Source organism: Puccinia triticina, chromosome 8A, assembly GCF_026914185.1.
Source record: "Puccinia triticina chromosome 8A, complete sequence".
Classification (NCBI taxonomy): domain Eukaryota; kingdom Fungi; phylum Basidiomycota; class Pucciniomycetes; order Pucciniales; family Pucciniaceae; genus Puccinia; species Puccinia triticina.
The window spans coordinates 6518641-6544315 of record NC_070565.1 but is presented as its reverse complement, the minus strand read 5'-3'; the positions used below and the strand labels follow the sequence as shown (position 1 = coordinate 6544315).

The 25675-nt window shown below is 46.8% G+C and overlaps 3 protein-coding genes across 3 annotated transcripts; 2 read left to right on the top strand and 1 right to left on the bottom strand.

The window, feature by feature from the left end:
* Positions 1-14625: 14625 nt before the first annotated feature.
* On the top strand, positions 14626-15921 carry PtA15_8A717 (uncharacterized protein; the record flags this gene model as incomplete). Its single annotated transcript, XM_053172175.1, has 5 exons — positions 14626-14912; positions 14995-15213; positions 15313-15378; positions 15458-15599; positions 15712-15921. 5 exons carry the CDS (start codon positions 14626-14628, stop codon positions 15919-15921), a joined length of 924 nt encoding a protein of 307 aa, XP_053023365.1.
* Positions 15922-16179: 258 nt separating this feature from the next.
* Positions 16180-17564, bottom strand: PtA15_8A716 (uncharacterized protein; the record flags this gene model as incomplete). The annotated part of the gene is made up of 3 exons (XM_053172174.1): positions 16180-16270; positions 16354-17374; positions 17450-17564. The coding sequence occupies 3 exons, from the start codon at positions 17562-17564 to the stop codon at positions 16180-16182; spliced, it is 1227 nt and encodes a 408-aa protein (XP_053023364.1).
* Positions 17565-24527: 6963 nt separating this feature from the next.
* Positions 24528-25412, top strand: PtA15_8A715 (uncharacterized protein; the record flags this gene model as incomplete). The annotated part of the gene is made up of 1 exon (XM_053172173.1): positions 24528-25412. The coding sequence occupies one exon, from the start codon at positions 24528-24530 to the stop codon at positions 25410-25412; it is 885 nt and encodes a 294-aa protein (XP_053023363.1).
* Between the last annotated feature and the right edge of the window lie 263 nt (positions 25413-25675).

The following is a 25675-nucleotide window of genomic DNA, read 5'->3' as shown; positions in this document are numbered from 1 at the left end:
CGTCATATGTGGGAATAAACCGCAGCGTAATAATCCAATTAAGCTTTACTAACACCAGGGAAGAAAGTGTGGCACTCTCCAGAGAGTTCCAGACCGTTGTAAAGCTCAAAAGTGTTCCTGAGAACCTTTTGCTGAGTGCGGAAAGGGATGTATGAGGAAACCTCTGCCTTTCCTGGTTCACTAGACACTAAAACAAGCCCACCAATCTCAGATTGGCAGGTTTAATGTAGTGATAGTGGAGTGTTATCAAAAGATAACTGTTGTTATAAAGTGGGTGCGATGAAGTGGCTAAAATGTGTTATGAGTGAGGAGTCTGGACTTCAACCAGATGATAGTTGGTCAAAGAGGACCCCTCAGAGGTTTGTGTTATGTAATGTGAGTGTTGTGTAGAGTTGTTATTTCGTGTGTAAGTGGTTTGTAATGTGTGTAAAACCAAAATATAGAGTGACTGATATATTTGTGGAGTGAGCAGTTGTGTACTTTGTTATAGGGGAAACTGAGTGCAGGTAGTCTGCTGGGGGGGAAATTACAACAGGAGAGGAGAGCCTCCTTTTATAGACAACAGTGAGGGATTTTAGCTCCAGAGGAGCTCCACATGAGAGATTTTAGCTAGGTACATGAGGGTTTTTGGCTAGTACATATGTTGAATGGGTGTATATGATTGGTCAGAACTGTACAGGTGATTATGGGTTATGACATGCAGGCTGAATCAGGAGGTGTGATTGGTCAGGACTGTATGTTAGTGTAGTCATGCTGTAACCAGGTCACCTGCTGTTGTCATGCAACGAAGATCCACTAGCGCATGCAGCTTAGTGCATGCAGCTATCACATGCAGCTAGCACCTGCATGAGTGCCTGCATGTGTACACTGTATGTATGTAAGTGATGATGCAGCTATGTGTAAATATGTATGTAGCTATGTATGTAACCGTGTGTGTAACTAAGTGTTGTAAATGTGGATTGTGTAACTGTTTGAGGTTGTAAGGGGTGTTGTGAGTGTGTAAGAGTATGTAACTTCTGAATGAGTACCATTATGAGTGTTCTGTAAAGCAAGACTAGGGGTAAATTTGTCCCAAGAAGCTGAATCTTGAGGAGTATTAAGTGATTTCTAAGAGGAAAAGGGAGATTAAGAGGGAAACTAATAGAAATAAGAAAGAAAAGCAGAAAATTTTGATTTTGGCATATGGGATACCATAAAGCATACCACACCGTAATTTTTGTCTAGAAGTCTGCCAGATATGAACCGTTTCCCCATGTGTAAATGAGTTGTGGGTTGGCCATGTGTTTATACTCAACTCATACTGATCTTATCTGTATCAAATCTTGTTGGATTTGGTGAGTTAGACTCGTATAATGGCTTTCTCCACTCCACTGCCATTACAAAGACATATTCTCCACTGACTGTTGTGTACCGGCCAGGAATTTGAGACAACCTCCAATTGATTACTGTGTTGTATGGCCATCAAGTGGAGAAAACCTCTGTGTAATGACTGGTTTAGATGGCCATCAGGTGGAGTGATTCACAACTCCATGATGCTGTGTAATGGACATGAAGTGCATCCATCCTCCAGTTAATGAACATGTATCCCAGAATTTGAGCGGAGACATCCTCCACCCAATGACTGTTGTTCATGGCCATTGAGTTAATGGATTCTCATATCAATAACTGGTGTATACTGGCCATTGAGTGGAGATCTCCTCCACTTGATTACACATTAATGGGCTTTGAAACACCCAGCTAAATGACCAATACATGATGTTCATCAAGAAGGGCCTTTCTCATCTTGATGAACCAGAAAGAATTACACATTGCGCTGGGGAAGTCCCGGATCAATGCTCAGTACATGCTGATGCTGGCCATTCAGCTGGGCTTTGGAGACTGGGTGGCCATTATATACTGCCTCGCGAGCTTGGGAAGGCCTGCTCGATGACCAGTATGTGCTGTTCATCGGGCTAGGGCCTCCATGTGATGACCATCAGGTACTGGTCATTGGGTTTGGGTTCGGCAAGGCTGCAGATTGATGTCCACTTCAATTGTCCACCATAACGTACGGCCAAACCTTGCGGTGGACAAATTACAGGGGTCCCCAAGTCGGGGGAGCCCTATTGCAATGACCAGCACTGATTTGGGTTCGGGGACGCAGCAGATTAATGTACACTGCACTTGTCCACCGTAACGTACGGCCGAACAATGCGGTAGACAAATGGAAGGGGTCCCCGAGTCGGAAGAGCCCTATTGTGATGACCAGCAAGTACTGATCATCGCGCCAGCATTTCTGATCTTTTGGGGCAGTACACACTGCCCGTCAAGCTCAGAAAAGCCCAAATGGATGGCCAGCATGTGGTGGCCATTGAGAGGCGAATTTTCCAGTGCGATGAACAGCACCCACTGTTCATCAAGTCTGGGTAAATGTGTGATATTTTTGCCAATTTCCACCCCAAAATTGGCCCAAACATGAGGGTGGGCATTAAAACAGAAAAAAAACCCTCACCAGGGAAACAGGGGGATGCTAAGCCAATCTGTGTTTCCCCACGCGTCCATAGTTCAATTGTGCCAACCTTCAAACCCACATACACAAATTGTTTTAACACTTTTCCTCACAAATTTTGTGGCACTCCTGCTGGCCCATGACCAATCATTTTCAGTGGTCTGGATACAGCCTGACCGCAGTGCAGAAGTCTCAACTGACAGCAGGTGCTACATCAGCACCATGTTATGAGAGAAATGGCACCATGTTGTTGCACCATAGACATGGATACCTGTGACAAAATAATGCTACACCGAAGAAAATTAATGGAAAATGGTTGGTGAAGAAAAGATACAAGATGATCAATCTACAAGACAAATGGTTCTAACCACACTGGGATATGCGTGGGGATTTAAGCATTTATTGGATGACTTCCTGTCGATATCTGCAGATCTCCCAGAAGTGATCTAGAGCCCAAAAATCTAGACTCTCCTGCAAAAATTCAGACTTTTTGGGTCTAAATAAAAATCTGTGAAGGTTCCAGATGTGACAGGAAGTCCTCCACTGTTCCCTTTGGAGTTCTAAGACCAGCCGTTGAATTATTTTTCCAGCTTGTTCCAGAAGCAAGGGAACATTGGTGCACCTTTTAATACCCACCAATCTACCCCTTTTACCTTCAGAAGCTTTATTTAGGATTCTAGATGGCATTTTTTGGTCAGTTGTAGTTAAATTTACAAAATTGTACAATTTTTAGTCATGTACTAGGCAAGATGCATATTCCAAAATGAACAGCTATTGGCACTGAAAAATTACAAAATTATGTTTCATCCCTTGGTAAAAATGGTAGGGAAAACTGAATCCGCTATTTTCACATTTCATATTTCTTGGAGTACAATTGCATATGAAAAAGGCCTTCTTACCTTTGGCGGGGTAAGGGTTTGATACTTGAAGAACAGAAATATTATGTCAAACCACTTTCCTCCCGATTTGATATGGGAATTGACATGTCAGAAATATGCCACAAGGATTCATCCACGAGTGTGCAGATCCTCCGAATTTGCTATATCTCACAAGTATGTTCCATAATGTGATTTTATGTGTGTTTTGAATGAAAAAATCTGCAATTCCAAAAAATTACCTGGCAGTTGGCTAAGGATATGTTTGAGGGTAAGATTCATACATTCTTGGAAAAGCTTGTGTGCAATGAAGATCACTTCTGCAATTGTAATAATGATGAAACAAACACAAAACTTCAACAGAGAGATCCTTGTGGGTTGGCATTGAGTTATAGATCATTTCACAAACACTTGACCTACAGTTACACTGGTATTGGGAAGAAAGTGAACAAAGACTTCAATTTAACATTGAACTCACATCAGACTAACTTACATACAAAATTACGGCCTGGCACTCTCTAGAGAGTGCAACACTTTCTTCCCTGGTGTAAACCTTATTTGTATTATTACTGGGCTTACGCAATTATAGAGGGCCGTTTGGGACGGCCATCGTAATATAGCGACAGCAGTCCTGTCTGTTTGGTGCGCCACTCAAAAACAAGTCCGGCCTGCGCTTCTCTCCTCCTCAAATCCGATGCTACGATGCCCCCACCGGGCTCCGCAACCCTCGACAACATCCGCCTCTTGCCTCGCTTCCAAGACAAACGCCAGCAGAAAATCATCAAGCTGGTCATCTTGATGGTGATTGTAGCCTCGCTTCGTTTGGGTCAGGAAGCGGAGGCGGGATTGAAGCCTTGGTCGATTGAGGGGGAGGTTTCGAGGATGGAGGTCTCTTGCGTTGGGGTGCCATTGATTTGCGCGGATTTGAGGCCGAAGGGAGCGATTATGACCGCAAATTTTGGGGTCAGGGTGAAATATCCCAAATGGCGGGGGGAATAATGGAGCGTGAACTCCTGTCGTCAACTTTATGACGCTCGGTGGGCTGCCAAACAGGGACAGGGGATAGCGTAATATCCCCTGTCCCCCCGAAAATAATCTGCAAGGTTTTTTATTACGCTCCCACATTTTTGTGGACAGCCAAACGGAGCCTTAATGGATGGAGGCAAGGTTTCAATCTGAGGACCGGACATGATGGCATGGGTGAAGTGCGGCTCGCAGTAGCCTCCTCCGGCTCACCGGACTCATTCCTGTAGAGCTGTAAATCCTGGAAAATGAGATGATGAAAGGAAACTCCCCCAAGGGGCATATAATTTCAAGATGAGTAGAGATATTTATAGGAAAATGTAAGTACATAGTTTGGTTGATGAGAACCTATAAAGCCATGAGAAAGTATGTAACTAAAAAATATGTGAGAAAATGAATATGACAGCATGAGAAAATATATACATATGAGTAAATCCATATTTTGACATAACACTCCCCCCCTCATCAACCACAAAACACAAGAAACAATGAGATAATAACGAGTAGGTGTAACAAAAAAGAGCAGAACACAAAACAAATAAAGATAAGAATGAAAAGTTGAAAGTTAGAGGAATGATGATGAAGCGAGGAGTATGAGATGTGTAATAATTTAGGGTCTTGGAAAAACGACTCCCAACTTTTGGGAAAACGACTCCCATACGTCGGCGCGACCATTTTTCGACCAGCGCTCGACGTCGACCTAGACCCTTTTTTTGGGTACGGGTTTTTTGGGAGTCGTCGACCCAAAACAATTTTTTTTTGGGAGTCGTCGCGCTAATTTTTTGTATTATTTTTTATTATTTTGAATATGTATAACTTTTTTGTTCCACGTACTAGAGACATAAAAATTTGAGAGCACAGAGATTTATGCATAAATTGTACCCCCTGAATTTCTTAGCAATAGTGTGTCATCAGAACATGAGATATAAAGGGTGCGCATAGGGCTTAGTAGGAAAATGACCGCCAACCACATAACTTTTTTGTTACACACCCAAACAGTCCAAAAATTTCAGGAATCTTTCCATGATACACATATTTTGTACTATCAAATTATTAGCAATAGTGTGCCATTGTAGAATGATGTATAAGGGGTGCGCGTAGGGCTTAGTTGGAAAATGACCGCCAACCATATAAATTTTTTGTTACACACCCAAACAGTCCAAAAATTTCATGAAACTTTCCATGATGCATATATTTTGTGCTATCAAATCATTAGCAATAGTGTGCCATTGTAGAATGACGTACAAGGGGTGCGCGGAGGGCTTACTAGGAAAATGACCACCAACCATATAACTTTTTTGTTACACACCCAAACAGTCCAAGAATTTCAGGAAATCTTTCATTTAGCATATCATTTGTGATATGAAATTCATAGCAACTTGATGTGATAAAAATAGGAGATATGGGGTGTGCGCAGCGGGCTTTATCCGCGCACACCTTATATATCCTATTTTTACTACACCCCATGGCTAAGAATTTCATAGCAAGCCTGATATGCTACATTGAAAGTTTCCTGAAATTTTTAGACTGTTTGGGTATGTAAAAAAAAAGATATAAGGTTGGAGGTCATTTTCCTACTAAGCCCTCCGCGCACCCCTTATACGTCATTCTACAATGGCACACTATTGCTAATAATTTGATAGCACAAAATATATGCATCATGGAAAGTTTTATGAAATTTTTGGACTGTTTGGGTGTGTAAAAAAAAAGTTATATGGTTGGCGGTCATTTTCCTAGTAAGCCCTCCGCGCACCCCTTATACGTCATTCTACAATGGCACACTATTGCTAATAATTTGATAGTACAAAATATGTGTATCATGGAAAGATTCCTGAAATTTTTGGACTGTTTGGGTGTGTAACAAAAAAGGTATGTGGTTGGCGGTCATTTTCCTACTAAGCCCTATGTGCACCCTTTATATCTCATGTTCTGATGACACACTATTGCTAAGAAATTCAGGGGGTACAATTTATGCATAAATCTCTGTGCTATCAAATTTTCATGTCTCTAGTACGTGGAACAAAAAATTTATACATATTAAAAATAATAAGAAAAATACGAAAAATTAGCGCGACGACTCCCAAAAAAAATTTGTTTTGGGTCGACGACTCCCAAAAAAAGGGTCTAGGTCGACGTCGAGCGCTGGTCGAAAAATGGTCGCGCCGACGTATGGGAATCGTTTTCCCAAAAGTTGGGAGTCGTTTTTCCAAGACCCATAATTTATGTACAAAAAAGAAGGCTAAGAAAAAATCCAACCGATAAAGTCGAGTCGCCGAGATCTGTACAGTGTAAATTGGGTATGATTAGCTTCCGATGAACCAATCAAGCGCCATCAAGTGAAGTTGATCCAGGAGGGAGACAAACAGATGCGGGGGGCGCATGTTCATCGCCGCCAGCGCATACTGTCCCCCCTGTACTTGCCAATGTTTGGGATTGCATCCGCAATCCAACCGCCGCCAGAAATTCCAAGACCTTTCGCCACCCGAGAGCCTTGGTGAGAATGTTGGCTAGTTGGTCGTTGGTGGAGATCCATTCGAGGCGAACCTTCTTCAGGTATAGGAGTTTGTTGATGACATGAAATTCCCGATCAACATGACGGTGTTCTTTTCGAGTACGACAATCAGAGCTAATTTGTACGGCGGCTTTATTGTCACACAGCAGTAGCGGGGGCGGAAGTTGGTAAAAACTTGATAGCACGGACGCTAGAACGCAGGCATCCTTCGAGGTGAATGACAGAGCCATGTACTCGGCCTGGCAAGTGGACCGAGCTACACAGGTCTGGCGTTTTGACAACCAAGAAACCGGAATCCCCCAAACTGTTGAGATGAAGCCTTGAACAGAGCGAGACGCCTCACCTCCCCAGTTCGCGTCTACAAAGGTCCTAATACCGTCCTCAAAGGGTCTTGAGGCGACTATCGGCAGAGCCAGATCTTTGCTGTATCTGATGTAGGAAATGAGATGATTAAGTGCCGCCCAGTGAGAAGCGTCTGGAGCCATCGAGAAACGGGACAGAAAGTTAACAGCGAAAGTTAGATCCGGACGAGAGCCCGCAGCAAGGTATAGAATACACCCAATTCAAGAAAGATAATCGATTTCCATTGAGCCATTGGATGAATTAGACTCAAGATCTGTAGATTGAACTGGGGTGCGGGTACAAATTGTTGAAGGTTGAAATTTTAGGATTTTTTCAATGAGCATCGGCTGATTGATTCGGAAGCCACCTTTTGTCTTGCGCACACGTAGTCCCACTATGCTGGAGAGGGACTGATCCCACTTCAAATCCAGAACCGATGATAACTTGTCCTTGAGAGATGCGAGAAGATCCGGAGAACTAGCAGTAAAAAGATTGTCATCGACATGGACCCATAGGAAAGCCCTGTCTTCACCGGACTGGAAGACATAGGTGGATTGATCCTCAAGGTTGGGGAAAAAACCAATTTGCTCAAGTTGCGTCTTCAGATGAAGCCACCAACAGCGAGCCGCCTGTCGAGTACCGTAAAGAGCTTTTCAAAGCTTCAGAACACAGCCAGGTCAAACAGAAACACCTGGAGGGGGACAGATAAATACATTGTGATCAATATCACTGTGAATAAAAGCGCTTTTGACATCAAAAGACGCGACCGGCCAGCCGTGCTTAGATGCCATTGCCAAAAGAAGACGGAGAGATGGAAATGTTGGAGTCGGAGCAAACGTCTCCCCAAAATTTTGACCATGAATCTGCTTGAAACCTTGCGCCATGATCCGCGCCTTGAATTTGGTGATATCTCCTTCCTGACTCCTCTTGAGTGCAAAAACCCAACGACAGGTCAGGATGTCCTTGCAATCCGACTCGGGAACCTCCTCCCATACACGTAGATCGATCATCATGCCAATCTCCGCATCAATGGCTGCCTTCCATTCAGCCCGAAGAGTGGAGTTGATAGCTGTTGAAGCTATGACTTTTCCGCGACAATCATAAGAGCAAAGAAGGAGTGAGCTCCGTGGCTCAAGAGAGTAAGGGACAGTGAGGATGAATCTCTCACCGGATGCGGCTCAGTTTGGGGTACGGAAAAAGATGGAGGAGAACCGATGATTTGATTCACATGTAGCTAGTATGGTATAAGTAGACTATGTACATGTGGTCAAACTGTGGGTGAGATGAAAATGAATATGCAAAAAATAACCAAGGCTCATGAGTGAATGTCACACAAAAAGATAAGACATGCTAGAGAGTTGATAAGTCAGGGATGTCAGGGTTCAAAGACTACAAGACATGTGGACAGACATACATAACTATACATTGTACAGACTATGATGAGTGAAAGAAACAAAGAGCAGAAGGGTGTTAAAGGATCTAGGAATTTGGGGTGAGTAAGAGACAGAGACAAAGTTTCAACAATAGCTTGATAGTAGGTGAACGGAGCATCCGAGGTAAATGGCGACTCAGATACGGCAGACGCCAGACATGCATCCTGCAGATCCAGTTCACAAAGTTGGCTGAAATCTCCCAGTCGGTTGACCTTGATGGAATTGAGAACCGCATTGAGTGAACCAGAGTTTGTCATTTGTGACAGTAAATCGTCCTTGTGAAAGATGACAGAGGCGCCCCGTTCAAGCTTCTTAGAAACCGGATTCCAAAGGAGCCAGCCATGAGACTTGTCCAAAACACTGACATGGATGAGAGCCGCCGACCGAGGAACAAATTGCTTAGGATAGTCGATGTCGTGAAGATATGCCCGGCATCCAAAAACGCGAACCATGTCAAGAGACGGCCGCTTCCCCAAAGAAAGTTCGTACGGTGACTTCTCAGCTTTGGCATGGACCACTCGGTTGAAAATGCACGCCACCTGTTTCATGGCCAGAAACCAGAGAGAAGCAGGTAATTTAGCATGTACAATAAACGTCCGGGCCATATCAAGTAAGGTTCTATTTGTCCTCTCAACGTTCCCGTTTTGGTGGTGCTCATAAGGAATACTTAGCTCGTGCCGGTGTGGAACTTCTGTGCAATGCGTGATCTGAGCTTGGAAGGGAAATAGCAAAAAATAGTTAAGTTTAGGCTACAGGTGCTTGAAGGGCTGCCTTCCTGTATTAAACTCTGGGAGAAAGTACACTAGAATTTTATAGTGTGGCTAAATCAGATGAATTATTCTTAATTTAGACTGCTTCAGACCCTAAGAACCAGGAATCTTGTGCTTGGGATGAGAGATGTTATAAATTTGATGTGATCAAGTTTGTTATAAAAAGTAAGTTATGTTTATAATTATCAAGTTCTAAATTTAACATCTAATATTATAATACTATAATGATGTAATGGATGCTGAAGTAATTTCTTAATATTACTATTTATGCAGGCATTACTAAACTATAGTGGTGTGATGAATGCAGAAGTAATCTCTTAATATTACTGTTTAGTGCAAGCATGGGGAAAAAGGAAACAGGAAGGGGCAAGGAAGGCCTTCTTTTATAGATGAAAACTCGTCTGAGAGTGGTTTTGGTGATGTGCAATAATGTATGTAGTGTGAAATATGATAACATGGTGTGAAAAAGAAATTAATGTAGTGTGAAAAGAAATTAATGTAAGGCCCCGTTTGGACGCCCCAAATTCAGTTATAAATTGCGCGACTTATCACCGGGGGTGCTCGGGGTATAACACCAAACTTATATGTGTTTGGGATGGCCAATGATATCGTAAAATTCATTACTCTGTATTGCAGGCCATTTATATCCCCAGCCATTTCGGAAATAGAGGTCCTGACCTCTATTTTGGGTGATATTTGGCCATCAGTATACCTAGGAACATGTACACAACCCTGGATGACCCGTTCAACTGGTCATCCAGAGGAGTCCTACACACCACCTCGATGACCGGTCAGCGGGTCATCGAGGTGGACATAACCTGCAACTTTAACCTCTCGATGACCAACCGGTCATCGAAGAGGACACATCCTCTCGATGACCAGTCAACCGGTCATTGAAGAGGACACATCCTCTCAATGACCGGTCAAACAATCATGAGAGGTCGTACCCACTTCGATGACCGGTTGATCGGCCATTGAAGAGGACACATCCTCTTGATGACCGGGCAAACGGTCATCGAAGAGGACACATCCTCTCGATGACCGGCCAACCGGTCATCAAAGGGGACACAACCTCTTGATGAACGGTCAACCGGTCATAAAAGAGGACATGCCCTCTTGATGACCGGTTAAACGGTCATCGAAGAGGACACACCCTCTTGATGACCAGTCGAACGGTCATAGAGATAAGTCCTCTGGATGACCAGTCAAACCGGTCATCCAGAGGTCGTACCCACTTCAATGACCGGTTGATTGGTCATTGAAGAGGACAAAACACCTCGTTGACTGGGGCTGGTCATCGGGAGTCACCGGAAGGTTGTGTCCTCTTTGATGACCGGTTGGCCTGTCATCGAGAGGGTGTGTCCTCTTCGATGACTGGTTGACCAGTCATCGAGAGGGTATGTCCTCTTCAATGACCGTTCAACCGGTCACCGAGAGGGTATGTCCTCTTCAATGACCGGTCAACGGGTGTGTCCTCGTTGATGACCGGTTGGCCGGTCATCGAGAGGGTGTGTCCTCTTCAATGACCGTTTGACCGGTCATCAAGAGGGTGTGTCCTCTTTGATGACCGTTCAACCGGTCATCAAGAGGGTGTGTCCTCTTCGATGACCGGTTGACTGGTCATTGAAAGGGTGAAGTCCCCCTAGATGACCAGTTCACCAGTCATTGAGGGGGTGAAGTACTCTGGATGGCCGTTTAAACCGGTCATCCAGAGGTTGTGCACTCCCAGGAGTGTGTTGTGTGTACATGTATGACACTGGTCTGCTTTGGTTTGCCAAACAGTCAGGTGATAAATGGACCCTAGGAATGTTTATGGAGTGCATGCCAAACAGACAAATTATAAATCTGTTGGTGGCATAATTAATTTTATGACACTCAAGATTCATTTTGGGTGTTATGTAATTTATTACACCATTTATCATATCACACACGGCGTCCAAACGGGGCCTAATGTGAAATCAAATGGCTACTTTGGGAAAGATGATCACATCTAAGATGGGATTTACCAACATGTGAATGCAAATCATTGAGGGGAAATATGTGTGAAAACAAAAACAGGCTGAAGTGGCTGTGCGCCTAGTATGAGTATGAATCTTAGTGTGAAACTAATGATTAACTGTGCTATTCTGTGGCGTGATTGATTCCTGCTGAGTGGACTATCACTGGTTTTCTGGCTGATAAAAAAGACGTGAAATTTAAGAGAAAAGTTTTAATGTAAAGTATTTGTACTAAAGATATTTAATATGTAGTTTATAATGTACTATAATATTTAAAACTATACTATTTTGACGCTGTTGATAGTTGATTGATCTCACCACACCGGATGTTATTATCTTGCAGGAATTTGTTGAACTTGTTGGAAGTAAGTTCACCAGCATTATCAGAGTGAACGGCCTTTACCCGGTGCGGAGTTAGACGATTGAAATCCTGTATCCGGTCCGTTACTGCCTTCCCAGCCGAAGCCTTGTTCTTTAGACCAACTACCGAAGTCATCCAAGAAAATACATCGTGTAGCACAAGACCATAAGTGCTACCATCAATTGCCTCTGGAAAGGGGCCAACCAAATTGACCGCAATAACATCACCTGGAGCATCAGCAATCTCACGTGACGGGGACTGCACCGGAGTGTGTGTGCTCTTGGCAAGAGAACATGAATGGCATTTAGATTTTGGTAAAGATAGCTTTTTCATGGGGATTCCGGAAACACACTGTTGCACAATTCTTCGGTTAAAAAATCTAACAGCTATGTGACCCAGACGGTCATGCCAGAGTGATGAAGCCGTGAGACTAGACAACTGGGGAGAAGATTGAGACGAGGAAGAGGGATTTGAAGTGGGGATAAACCATTGATAGTGTCGTGTATATGTCAAAAAAGACCGCTCGTTTTGATGAAAAGAGAAACAGCCGTCCTTGAAAATTACCAATCCATCCCACCGATCAAAATAACCAACTGAGACAACCGTGCCTGACACTTTTGGGACATATAAGACATTCCGGAGGTACATATCGCCATATTGAGTCGGGATACAGGCGTCTCCGATGCCATCTACGGGAATGTGGTCTTGAGACGCAACACACAACCGTATATTAGCAGGACGGAGGTTAACGAAGAAGTTAGAGTGCGACGTTACATGATGAGTTGCCCCTGTGTCACAAAGAATGTCATCCTGATCCTCAGGAGGCGCTGAGATTGAAGCCAGCTTGCCGCCGGTATTGATGATTCGACCGGAGAGGACATTTGATTTGGTAGGTCGCCAATTCGGGTTCTTCTTCCTCGGATCCTCAAGTGGCGGTTGGCTATTTTTGACGCGAGGACAATCCGGTCCCCAATGACCCCACTCCCAACATATGTTACACGGATAGTCAGGTGTTAGGTACTGCCTGGCCCAGTTGTCGGGAGGGGGAACAGATCTGGATGATCTCGCCTGGTTGCCTTGTGCATTTGGTCTTGTCAAACCACGAGACCCGCGAAAACTGCCTTGACCACGAGCACCACGTGCCAATCCTTGTTGCCCATTTCTATTCCCAGCAGGCAACATTGCCATTGCCAAAACCGATCCGGAAACCGTTGAGGACTGATGGAGCCAAGTTGCCATTTGAAGTAGCTCCTCCGGGGTGACGTCAAAATCGGGCTTGATTGCAATCCGAGCATTGACAGAATCAGCCATGGTTTGCTGATAACGCTTGACGGTGGAGTGGAAAGACAAAGATAATAACTTATCTTTTGTCAATCCCCCCAGTCTCTCATCTAAATCGTACCAGCTCCGCTTCAAAGCCTCATAGCTGGCCGATATCGTGTCCAATGCATCTGGGGCCTGTGCAATGTCGGACCAACAACTGAGGAGGAGAGACCAGGAGGCGCCAGCAAATCGCCCCTTCAGAGAATTATAGGCCCCATACGCGGACAACCCGTTGAGGGAGGGGCGTAGCGCCGGATCGATGGAATGTTGAAGCATTGCCAGGATCCCGTTGGAAGTTGCTGGATCGATTGCCGAGGTATCCGTCTCAAAAAATTTAGTGTTCTGGGTAACACCTTTAACCGCGTTGATGATTGCAGCCGACCACGAAGGAAAGTTGGTCCCGTCCAGCGCTAATTGAGGCTCAATCAACTTGCCAAGTTGATGCCAACGGAGTTGACTTGCCACCTGAGCATTTGATACCGCTGCAACAGTCTGGTTGGTGTTGGTGAGATTTTGGATCAGGAGCACTTTGAGCAGGTTATCGTCGATACCGCCTAGGCCAGACCTTTCAAGTTCGCAAGCAAGGATGGCATCAAGGGATTCAGGTGATTTTTCCTCAGTGTTGGATTGAATAGGGTTGACGGAGGAAGAAGGAAAAGGGATATTTGATTGATCGTGAGACATTGTATCGGATGAGATCGAAGAATCGGCCGATATGAAGGGATTGGAGTCAAAAGACTCTTCGGGAATGGAAGGCAGGGGGCGTCGAGGAGGAGTTACTCGAGCAGTGAAGTCAGGAGTAACAAGGTCTGGACGATCGGAACGTGTGTTAACCATAAACTTGAAAATCCAGCAAACACGGAAGGGTGATTTGTCGGAGTCAAAAATGGAAAGTTTGTAAAAGTATATCTGGGGATATAAGTTTCACGGAAGGATGAAACCTAGAGGATTAGAATGTCTTCACGAAAGGATGAAGATGGTGTCAGATCAAAAGGAAAAAACCCCGCTGGTCACAGCGCGGGCTCATAACCTGTAGAGCTGTAAATCCTGGAATATGAGATGATGAAAGGAAACTCCCCCAAGGGGCATATAATTTCGAGATGAGTATGTAGAGATATTTATAGGAAAATGTAAGTACATAGTTTGGTTGATGAGAACCTATAAAGCCATGAGAAAGTATGTAACTAAAAAATATGTGAGAAAATGAATATGACAGCATGAGAAAATATATACATATGAGTAAATCCATATTTTGACATAACAATTCCAACGGCCGGTTGGAGTCTGGACGAGACGATCCGATCCGAGGCTCGGACCAGTCGTCAAAACATCCGGAGGGAGCAAACCAAGCTGGCCTAAAAGGCTGCAGAAGTGGAAGACATCGCGCCTCGGAAATTTAAATACCAACAACGTTGCAATATCAGAACCGAAGTAAACCAGAAGCTCAGGACACGAACAGCGCTGACGGGCAGACGAGGGCAGACGGGAGACTCAAGACGAGATGTCGAAGCATCACCTCTACGCCATGCCCACGACAGCAGCAGGCTCATCCTCCAGCAACCACGCCCGACCACCACCCAGCAGCCCTGGCCAACCCAACTCGCCCGGCAGAAACCTGGCCCCATCCGTCTCCCTTCTGCCATCCGGCCCTTTCGCCCGGCCCCGCTCCGGCCCGGACAGGCTCAAGAAACTCCTCTCGAGACTGCTCAAACCCAGCCGATGGCCGACGATGGACTTCGAGCTCGCCGCTTGGCAGATGAGCTATCTCTGCATCGCCCCACGAAGAGTGTCAGTCTCCCTTCTGACCACTTTCTCGGCACAGAAATATCCATAGTAATTCGCTCTGACTCCATGCACCCTCTCACCCTAGGTATCGAAACGTCTACTACCACAAACAGACTAAAAACACATGGGCAAGGGATGACCCAGCGATCGTGATCCTGCTAATAGGATCGATGGCCTTCGTCGGCTTCCTCTGGAACGCGCTCTATCTACGCTCCTGGAGCCCGATCAGCTGGCTCGGGTTGGTCTCCCGGTTCATCTTGCGGGACTTTTTTCTGAGCGGCTTGATCATCAGCACTCTTCTCTGGTGGGTCATCTGCCACTCCCACGATCCCCTTCTCTGCTCTCACCTCAACCAACCATCTGTTCCTTTTTCTTTTTTTTGTTTTTTGACGATATATTCCAGGGCGCTTTCGAACCACTTCTTTACACATTCCTCACACACACATGCGACTGACCAACGAGTCGAATGGTAAGCCCCACTCCACACCAATTTTTCACTCAACAGGGCAAGGCAACTAAAACAAAAACCTGATTCCAACTTCATGAAGGCAATACGCATTCGACATACATACAAACTCATTCTTCCCCCTCTTCCTCAACCTCTACGTCCTCCAACTCATCCTGGCTCCCTTGGTTCTCCGCCATAATTGGGTCTCGCTCTGGATCGGCAACTCGCTGTACTTGATTGCAGTTAAGTCATCTCGCCCCCTGCCGATCGAACTGCCCAGACCCCCTTATTCCTTCTGAAATTTAAATCAACCTTATGACAGACGTTAACACAATCCCTTCTCTTATATTATAGGCCACGCAATACAGTTATGTGACTTATCTAGGATACAACTCACTTCCATTCCTAATCAAGTCCGAGATCCTATTGATCCCCATCCTGGTCTATACCGTTTTATATTTCATCAGTCTGTTAGGCTTCAATCTAGCCTCACATGTCTTAACCTATTACTTTTCTTCCTTCTTCCTTCCCTCCTCTCCCACTCCTTCTCCAGCACCTCTTTGAAAACGCACACTGACAAAAAAAAATAGATGATAGCACTTTTCCTTGTTTGTACAAGTTCTCACAGAGAAGGGCGTTGCAGGATTTTTGATGTGTTGTACATTGCTCAACAGTACTTTTTATTTTGGCCTGATCTCTATTTTTTAATTAACAAAGACTTCTCTCGCATTGAATATAGGTAAAGCAATCAAGAAAATATGAATAAACATGCTCCAAGGATAATCAAAGGATGAGAGAACTAGAAGAGGTGAACGATGGGTATTAAAAATCTCCATCGGAGGACGAGCCCCCGCCAAAGAAGATTGGAGGCATTAATCCACCTCTATGGGAGCGAGAAAAATAATCAAAATCACTAAATCACAAGAAAAATATGAAGGAGGACATCAGCACACGTTCGAAGCTGCTTACTCCTAGGCAAGTGAGAGAGAGACTAACATTGATACAGCAGTGGCCAAGATGACGGCGCGTTGGTCGAGAGTTAAGCCGGCAGACTGGCCGGAATGAGGGACGGAGGAAGTTGCTGGAGAGGGTGACTGTTGGATGAGATGAGGGGCGTCGACGGCATCGAAGCGGACGACGTACTGCCCGGTGTCGGTGAAGATCTCGCGGCCGAAGCCGGTGAAGTTTTTGGAAACGCTGCCGGTCGGCCGGCCGTTGGCGTCGAGGGTGAAGAAGTCCCAGGAGAGGAAGCCGGCGTCGATGCGGGCGAATTGGTCGTAGTGCTGTTCTTGCTGGTCTTCTTCCTCCGGGGCAGCTGCTGAGCGAGGAGCGAGACGGGTGAAGAGATTGTACCGGCGTCGCCAGAGGTGGAACTCCTGTTGACTCTCGCCGACGATCGCGCGCTGCTGAGGATCTCCCGTGGGACTATGCTCGACAAAGATGCGCGAGTTGATGAGACTGAAGGGGCGGCGGATGCGGAGGAGCTCGATGCCGAGGGGGTCGAAGATGCTGGCCTGGAAAGCGCGATGGGTGCCCGCAAGTTGCCGGAACAGGGTCCCGCTGAGCCCTCGTTCTTCTTCGGCGAGGAAGCCCAAGGTCTGCCCGGTCGGACTGAGGATGCGATAGCGGTTAGCCTGCTCGAAGCCGACGAACAGGTTGAGCATCTCCAGCTGTCGGACGATGACCAGGGCGGATTGGGAGAGTAAGGGGGCGGCGGGATGAGCGGGATGGAGAGCGTGCGGGCCGTGCGGATGGTCAGGTACTCGGACGACGACCGATGATGCTGGCGCCGATCGGCTGGCTCCTGCTCCTCCGCTCGGGACGTTCGTCGCTCTAGGCGGGGCAAGTTTCGGAGATAGCCCGCTCTCGTAATCTGTCCATGGAAAGCTGGGGTTGTTGGGAAGCGATCTGGCGCCTGGGTTCCATAACGAGCCCAAGTTCCACGGCGACGGAGCGTTCTGGTCGATCAGGGCTGGTGGATTGGGTTTCTGCTTGCCTTGATTCGACGACTTTCGGGCTGTTTGAGATAAGAGAATAATTATGCATTCACTTTGCCTGCTCTCTCTGCAGCACCAGAAATCATTCTACAGACCTTTCGGAGTCGGTCGCACCGGCAGGGGAGAGTAGCTGCACCGGTGTCCTGATGGTAGTGTGCCTGCTGGTAGTCGTCGGTTGAGTGTGCTCAAGACCAATCTCGTGCTGGCCATCTACCTGCGTCTCCCGGGACGAGGCCGGTTGCGGGATTCGTATTCTTGAGCCCTGAGCTGCTGGAAGCGGGGGGACCAAGGTGGGTGAGCGTTGAAGTCGGGAAAGAGAGATTCAGCAACTTCGCCGAGGCCGAGGCACTCGCCAAAAGAGCCCTTCAGGCCTGTACAGTGCCCCCCACGACTTCTCAACTACCCCGCACCTGCAAAAAAAAATTGAACTTTGAACAATGTGTTCAAAGTCACCAGACATGTATCACATGTAAACTATACATTTTTGAGCCCTAATGAAGTAGGAGAACTCAAAAATATAACTTTGAAGTCTGTGCAATGCCTCAAAAAAAAGTTTCATTTTTTTCAGATGCAAAATTTGGAACAGCTGGTTTTAAGACCATAGTATGTGGTTACAGACATGTACTATGGACTTATAAAATATTTATTATGTATTTAGAGACTAAATTATCTATGTACATACATACTACAGGTGTAGATATTTATGTAAATATGTAGCTCCTTAGTTATTGATGATTGCCATATCCATCAGTACACTCTTTGGAATGTGGCAATGTGAAGAATATTTCTTCATTGCTCTCTTGGCAGCAAGTCCAGTGAAATTTCAATGAATTTGGACTATTATCATGCATGTTACCAGGTCTGGTTGGTGAAATGTGACATTTGCATCAAAAAAATGTGCCAAAAAGAGCCCAGCATCAGCCCACTTTTAAAAGAATTTTTGAAAAAAAAAACTCCAAAATTTGGAACCTCCCTGTAGGGGTAGTTGAGAAGTTGTGGGGGGCACTGTACCCTTCCGCTTTCCATCGACCACCCTGCGCAAACACTAGTGGAACTGAACAGCATCTCTCCAGCGCTGGTGGTCGAGGGGTTCAAGAGCCTCCAGAGCCAGTATGATCCCCACAAAACCCCTGGGCGTTACCCGAGGCCTACTCTAAGAAATCTCGCAATCTCCACCGATGAAGTTGACAAGAAAAGAGATCTCTTGAGCCGGCTCCAGTCGAATCTTCTGCCGCAACTGGCACTCCAAATCAGCAATCTCTCGCCGTTACTAGACCCAACTTGTCAAGACTCAGGGCTTGTCCCGGGTCAAAGGAAGCGCAAGGATAGAAACCCTAACCCCGCAAGGGGGAGCGGTGAGTCCGCGCATTCTCTAGGTCCATGCATATGCATGCGACTCCCAGACAGGAGGAGTAAGCGAGAGCTGAAACCCTGTTCCTCTGTTATTAGCCACGTCGACATCAGACGAAGTGTCAAAGCGACCCAAGCCGACTCGAACACCTTCAAGGTAAGTAGGAGAGCTGGGAATGCCATAGCTAGGAGAGCGATGCTGACAGGATCCTTGACCTGAATACAGCACGCTACCATCCAACGCCCACCAAGACCTACAAGGTTGCAGCCTCAGCAGAAGGATCACCGACCCATCAAGAGAAGGTGAGTCCTATGCTGCAGTGCCTCATAACAAGCGCAAAGATGCTAATAGCAGGAATCATTATTCCGTAGACACCAGCAGCGCCCAAAGCCTCGCAGCTCGGATAGGCAAGTGTTAAGCGCTCCACCTACCGAGTCCAAGTAAGAGAACTCTCTCTTTCCTAGCAGCTCCGTCTCCGGAAGCCTCAGCACTGACGACAATCGCAGTTGCCTCTCTTAGACGTTATCGTCCTCGTCGCCTCTGAGCGACTCTAGCTGCTTAGCAGTCAAACCTGTCATTTCCTTATTTTTCTTATTACTCTACCAGAGTCGGCCAGCAATCCGCTCTTAGGTAAAACTTTGTTTTCTTTTATTTCTCTCGTCTCTGTGATTGACAGATAGACCAATATCTCATGAGCAATAAACATCTCTTAGTATTGTGAAATCTTTTAGATTTACAGTCTCGACGAATCTCGGAACCTCCCGACCTTAGCACAACATAACTAAGAGCGGATCGCCATGGCCGGAACTCGACAGACTCCTGCCGCTTCTTCATTGAATGCAACTGCCACAGCCACCACCAGCGATGATCGGGACTTGTTTAAATGCCCGACGTTTGACGGTAAAAACTTCCCGATATGGCAAAGAAAGGTCAAGACTTACCTGGCTGTCAAAAGCCTTCTAAAGTGCATCAAGCAACCCCTGCCTCCCAACGCCTTGGAAGAAGCCAGATTGGAGTATGTACGAGCCGCGGCGGTCATCAGCGGACATATCGAAGACGATATCTACAATCACATCATTACCGATGAAAACGTCAACGACGCCTTTACTCTCTGGAAAGAAATCAAAGGAGAGTATGCTTCAGCGTCCGTTCTTGCTATCTACCACGCCTGGAGAAAATGGGAAGACATTCAGTACAACAACGACATAAACAAATACATTACCCAACTCGAATCGATGCTGGCTGAATTCGCTGCCATGGGGCTAGACGTTCCGGGCACCATACTTAGTTGCACAATCATTGCAAGAATCTCCAGAAAGCGGCCGTCTCTCATGGAGATGTTGATTAGCAACTCTGAAATGCTCTCTCATCCAAAGCAGATCATTGCAAAACTGCGCGATATCGCGCACCACGATGCCGTAACGGCTACGATGAATCGTGAAGAATCCTTATCTGGTTCGGATATCACATCTACGGCTCTCAACGCGCAAGCTCAATCTTCCTCTAATTGAAACAATAATCAGAAGAAAAGGCGTTTCAATCCGCATCCATGCGCCAATCAAAAGCACAATCCCCTGGCCACGTCCCATACCGAGGAAAATTGCTGGACGCTCCACCCGGGATTATACAAGAAGTCGCGACAGAACCCTCCTACTGGTCTGGTAACTACTGCTGCTCCGGAACCGACTAATGCCGCAAACATAGTAAGACCGACTTTCGGCTATCTAACCGGACCCAATTCCAGCAACGAGAAACTCAGGATGGTCCTAGACTCAGGGGCGAGTCATCATATGCTTAACTCCCTGGAATTATTCCACACGACGTCACCAGTCCGAATCAGTATTGCCACGGGCAATAAATGGGACCAGAATGAATTATTCGCAGTAGCAAAAGGGAACGCTACGCTCCAGCTCGACAACGGCTCCACGGTCGTCCTGAAAGATGCGTTATACGTACCGAACCTGACTAGAAGCCTAATATTGTTCGCGCAGCTGATGGTGAACAAAGCAGTGATTTCTCCGTCGCAGAATGGCTTTGAATTCAGGATCGACGATGTAACATCCTTAAGCATCAACACGTCCAATTCAATCTTTGAAATCATAGGACTCAGGGAGCCGCAGGAGGCACCAGTGGCACATCTCTCCGAAGCAGCCCCTGCCGCTAAGCTCAACGACTTTGACCTTTGGCACCGTCTCTTGGGTCACGCGAGCAAGAAGCGAATTGAAGTCATGCTTGAAAAGCAGTTACCCAACGATGCGACTCGCGCATGTGAAGCTTGCATGAAAGGCAAGGTCACCCAATTGCCCTTTAACAGTCACTTTAAAGCCGTATCCAGTCCGCTCGAAGTGGTTCATGCGGATCTGGTTGGTCCTATAACTCCGTCGACAAATAGTGGCGCTCGCTACTTTCTGACTCTAGTAGATCAATACTCTGGATATATTCATACCGAGATACTCAAGTTGAAGAGCGACGCACCGGCGGCAATCCTGGAGTACAAGACCTTTTTCGAGAATCAAACTGGAAAGAGCATCAAGAAACTCATATCAGATGGTGGAGGTGAATTCGTGAGCAAAGCACTTAGCGGGATACTCAAAGAAGCTGGTGTACAACACAACGTCTCGCCTCCCTACACGCCTCAACACAACTGTTTTGCGGAACGCGCTAATCGAACGGTAATTGAAATGACGCGCACCCTCTTGATGCAGGCCAATATGGCACCTGAATGGTGGGGTGAGGCAGTGAAGTCTGCGACGGCAACCACAAATTGCTTGCCATCTCTAAGCAAGTCACGAGCTTCTCCAATGGAATTAATGTTTCGTCTTAAGCCGAACATGCACTTCTTTAGGCCCTTCGGATGCCGCGCCTGGATTGTGAAACCAAAACAGAACAGAGGAACGAAGTTCGGCTCCATAGCATGGGATGGGATCATGCTTGGCTACAACAACGACTTTACCTTGTATCGCATTTTCCGACCTGAAGACAAATCTTTTGTAACCTCGAAACATGTTCACTTTGATGAGCATACGTTTCCCGAGTGTCCAGCGCTACACAGGAGTCACAACGCCTACGGTATCAACAAGTTACCGTCCTTTACCGAAGAAGATCCATTACCCTTCAACGAGGAGGAAGTGCTAGACATGCAGAGACAGGAGGAAGAAGAGGGCGAGGAGGAAGAATCTGATATCTACAGAATCTTAGATGAGCTCGCTCCGGGTCCGCGCCTTGAAGATGAGGAAGGCAAAGAACAAGAAGAAGAGCAGCGAGACAACTTGGAAGACGAACACGATCACCCTCTCGAGCCGAACTCTAGACCTCGCATAAAAGTCATTGGTCCCCGGCACCCGACGCGCATCACCAGTGATATTGACCCAGCCAACATCCAAACGTATAGTCGACGGCAGATGTATCACACAACCGTTGAACTCAATCCGAAAAATCACAAGCAGGCTATGAACTCCAAGGAGTCGCTTCATTGGAAGGAAGCCGAGCTCAAGGAAGTCACAAACATGATACAGCATGATGTGTGGTTACAGCGGCTACGGGTTCCGTTGGACTCGCCGATACCGGCAACTTGGGCTTTCCGCAAGAAGCTCGGCCCGGAAAATCAGGTGACGGAATTTAAAGCGCGCATATGTGCGCAAGGGTTTCGGCAGGTCTACGGCCTAAATTATGAAGCACGGTATGCACCAACAGGACGTCCCTGCTCATTGAGGCTCTTTATTTCTTTCGCGGTCGATAACGACATGGAGATTCATCAACTGGACGTTCGCAGTGCGTTCCTGACCTGTCCTCTCAAAGACAAGGTCACGCTTCTCCCACCGCCTGGTTTAGATATGCCGCCTAACACAGTGTTAGAACTTAAAAAGGCAATCTATGGCCTTTGCCAGTCACCTCTAGTATGGTACAATCGGCTGTCGATTTACCTCAAGAAACTTGGCTTTGCGATATCGATTGCGGATCCGTGCGTATTCTACCGAGTTAACGTCCCAGGAAGGGAGGACACCTTCGTCTATGCACATGTGGATGACTTGGTATTTATAAGCAAGAAGCCTGCTGTCTTCAAAAGCGAAATGGAAGCAGAATTCAAGATAAAGTATCTGGGCAAGGCTAAATTTCTTTTGGGAATGAATATCGAGCGATCCGAGAAGGGAGTTCACATCAACCAATCACAGTTCATAGAAAGAAAGCTGGAGGAGTTCGGTCTAGAGAAGTTACACCCGGCATCATGTCCTCTAAACCCAAAAGCATACTTGAAGAAAGCAACGCAACAAGAGATTGCAGAGTTCAGAAAAACCGGCGTCAACTTCCGCGCGCTAATCGGCTCTCTCAACTACCTGAGCGTCTTGACACGACCAGACATATCCTATGCAGTCAGTTTGTTATCCCAATATCTTGAAAACCCCGGCATGCTACACTACCATGCGGCAATTCAAGTATACAGATACTTGGCCGGAACCAAGTCATTTGGCCTCACGTACTGCAAGAACCAGGACAACTCTATCAAAGCCTACGTTGACGCAGACAGGGGGAACTGTCCCAACACCAGACGATCCTCTACAGGTTTCGCTATCATGGCCGGGACTCACTTGCTCGCTTGGAAGTCATCGAAGCAAGCAACAGTGTCCTTGTCAACTACAGAAGCCGAATACAAGGCTCTATCAGACCTGGGTAGAGAGCTCGCCTGGCTCTCCAATCTCATCTCAGAAGTCAAAGTGCGACAGAATCTAATGAACGTCCAGGTCTTAGTCGACAACCGTGGGGCGATTGATCTAGCGAAATCCGAAACTTCACAAAACAGTTTCCGTACCAAGCATATGTCAATACGCTTGCACTTCGTCAGGGAGCTAGTCCTTCAAAAACTGATCCAGCTCAATTACATTTGCTCTGAGGCGAACGCCGCCGACTTCCTAACCAAACCGGTCGGCAGGGCCATCATCCGGAGAGCGCTTGAAGTCATTGGTATCAAACCCTTGTCTTTGGTTGCTTCAATCCTACCGGCTCAAAGCATGGCGGGATGTCAAGACTCAGGGCTTGTCCCGGGTCAAAGGAAGCGCAAGGATAGAAACCCTAACCCCGCAAGGGGGAGCGGTGAGTCCGCGCATTCTCTAGGTCCATGCATATGCATGCGACTCCCAGACAGGAGGAGTAAGCGAGAGCTGAAACCCTGTTCCTCTGTTATTAGCCACGTCGACATCAGACGAAGTGTCGAAGCAACCCAAGCCGACTCGAACACCTTCAAGGTAAGTAGGAGAGCTGGGAATGCCATAGCTAGGAGAGCGATGCTGACAGGATCCTTGACCTGAATACAGCACGCTACCATCCGACGCCCACCAAGACCTACAAGGTTCCAGCCTCAGCAGAAGGATCACCGACCCATCGAGAGAAGGTGAGTCCTATGCTGCAGTGCCTCATAACAAGCGCAAAGATGCTAATAGCAGGAATCATTATTCCGTAGACACCAGCAGCGCCCAAAGCCTCGCAGCTCGGATAGGCAAGTGTTAAGCGCTCCACCTACCGAGTCCAAGTAAGAGAACTCTCTCTTTCCTAGCAGCTCCGTCTCCGGAAGCCTTAGCACTGACGACAATCGCAGTTGCCTCTCTTAGACGTTATCGTCCTCGTCGCCTCTGAGCGACTCTAGCTGCTTAGCAGTCAAACCTGTCATTTCCTTATTTTTCTTATTACTCTACCAGAGTCGGCCAGCAATCCGCTCTTAGGTAAAACTTTGTTTTCTTTTATTTCTCTCGTCTCTGTGATTGACAGATAGACCAATATCTCATGAGCAATAAACATCTCTTAGTATTGTGAAATCTTTTACAACTCGCATGCGGGAAAATCCTGCTTTACATTTCGACCGCATCTTGGCCATCCAATCCGAACTCGATCAGCTCCTGGGCCAAACCCAATCGGCACTCTCTCAACTCTGTCCAGCACCAGACACATCTCGATCAACCCGAATCAATGATCAGCTTCTCAAGCAATTCAAATTCTTTCGGGTGCACGGCTTGCACCAGCGGATCGCAAAGGAATTCCTAACCTCGCTGATGTCCACCTTGGCTGCTTGCGCTCATCTCATGACCCGGTATCTCCCACACATTCGGACGCCTGGTGCCCAACGTGATCCACCTGCAGCATTGCATGGCCTATATAAACGTGGAGTACCTCCGCAGACGACTCTTTCCATCGAGAGAATCGAAGCGACGATGAGATGGCTCAAAGGAACCGAGTTTGAGCTCGTGCAATTCCATTGGCCATACTGGACACGCGAGATCGATGCAAGTTTGGAAGAGCTCTGCGTAGTAATCGATCGCGTGCACGAAGAAGAGCGAATGTCTTTGGGAGAGCCCCAGGACTTCTCGTGGGCATATTTGCTATCGCCGATCTTCAAGCTATCCAGGCTATTCTTCAAGAAGTTAGATTCGATCCGAGTAACGAACATGAAGCCTCTCCTGCCATTCACCGAACTCCGTTCCGACCAGCTCGGTTACCTAGCTGAATTAGCTGAACACGTTGATGGTGATATCGACTGTTTCTTCGAGCTAGTGCCACATGCCAATGGTTCCCGCCGTCCCGACGGTCCCCGTGTCAGAGAAATCGCCCAACGACTCGCGGGTCGCTTCGAGCCTGCTGTGCTTTGCATGCTCCTCTACTTTCTACCTCACAGGCCGGACACTGACCGTTTTCATGCTCAAAGCCACCTCAGGGCCTGATTTGTTACCTGGTCCACTCACTTCAGTTGGGCCATCGAACACCTTATCCATGCTGTTGAATAACTTTCATGTAATGCGCTCTAGTCCAGAAAAGAAAAGTTATGTGCATATTTATCCAGCAGGGCCCAGGAAAGCCCCTATGGAACACAGTAACCTGAATTCCCAAATTTTGGAAATATTCATACATCTTTTGAGCTTGCTCGAGGACTTCCTGTCACAATCTGGGAGCGATCTGGGAGGCTCCCAGAGTCCCAAAGCCTAGA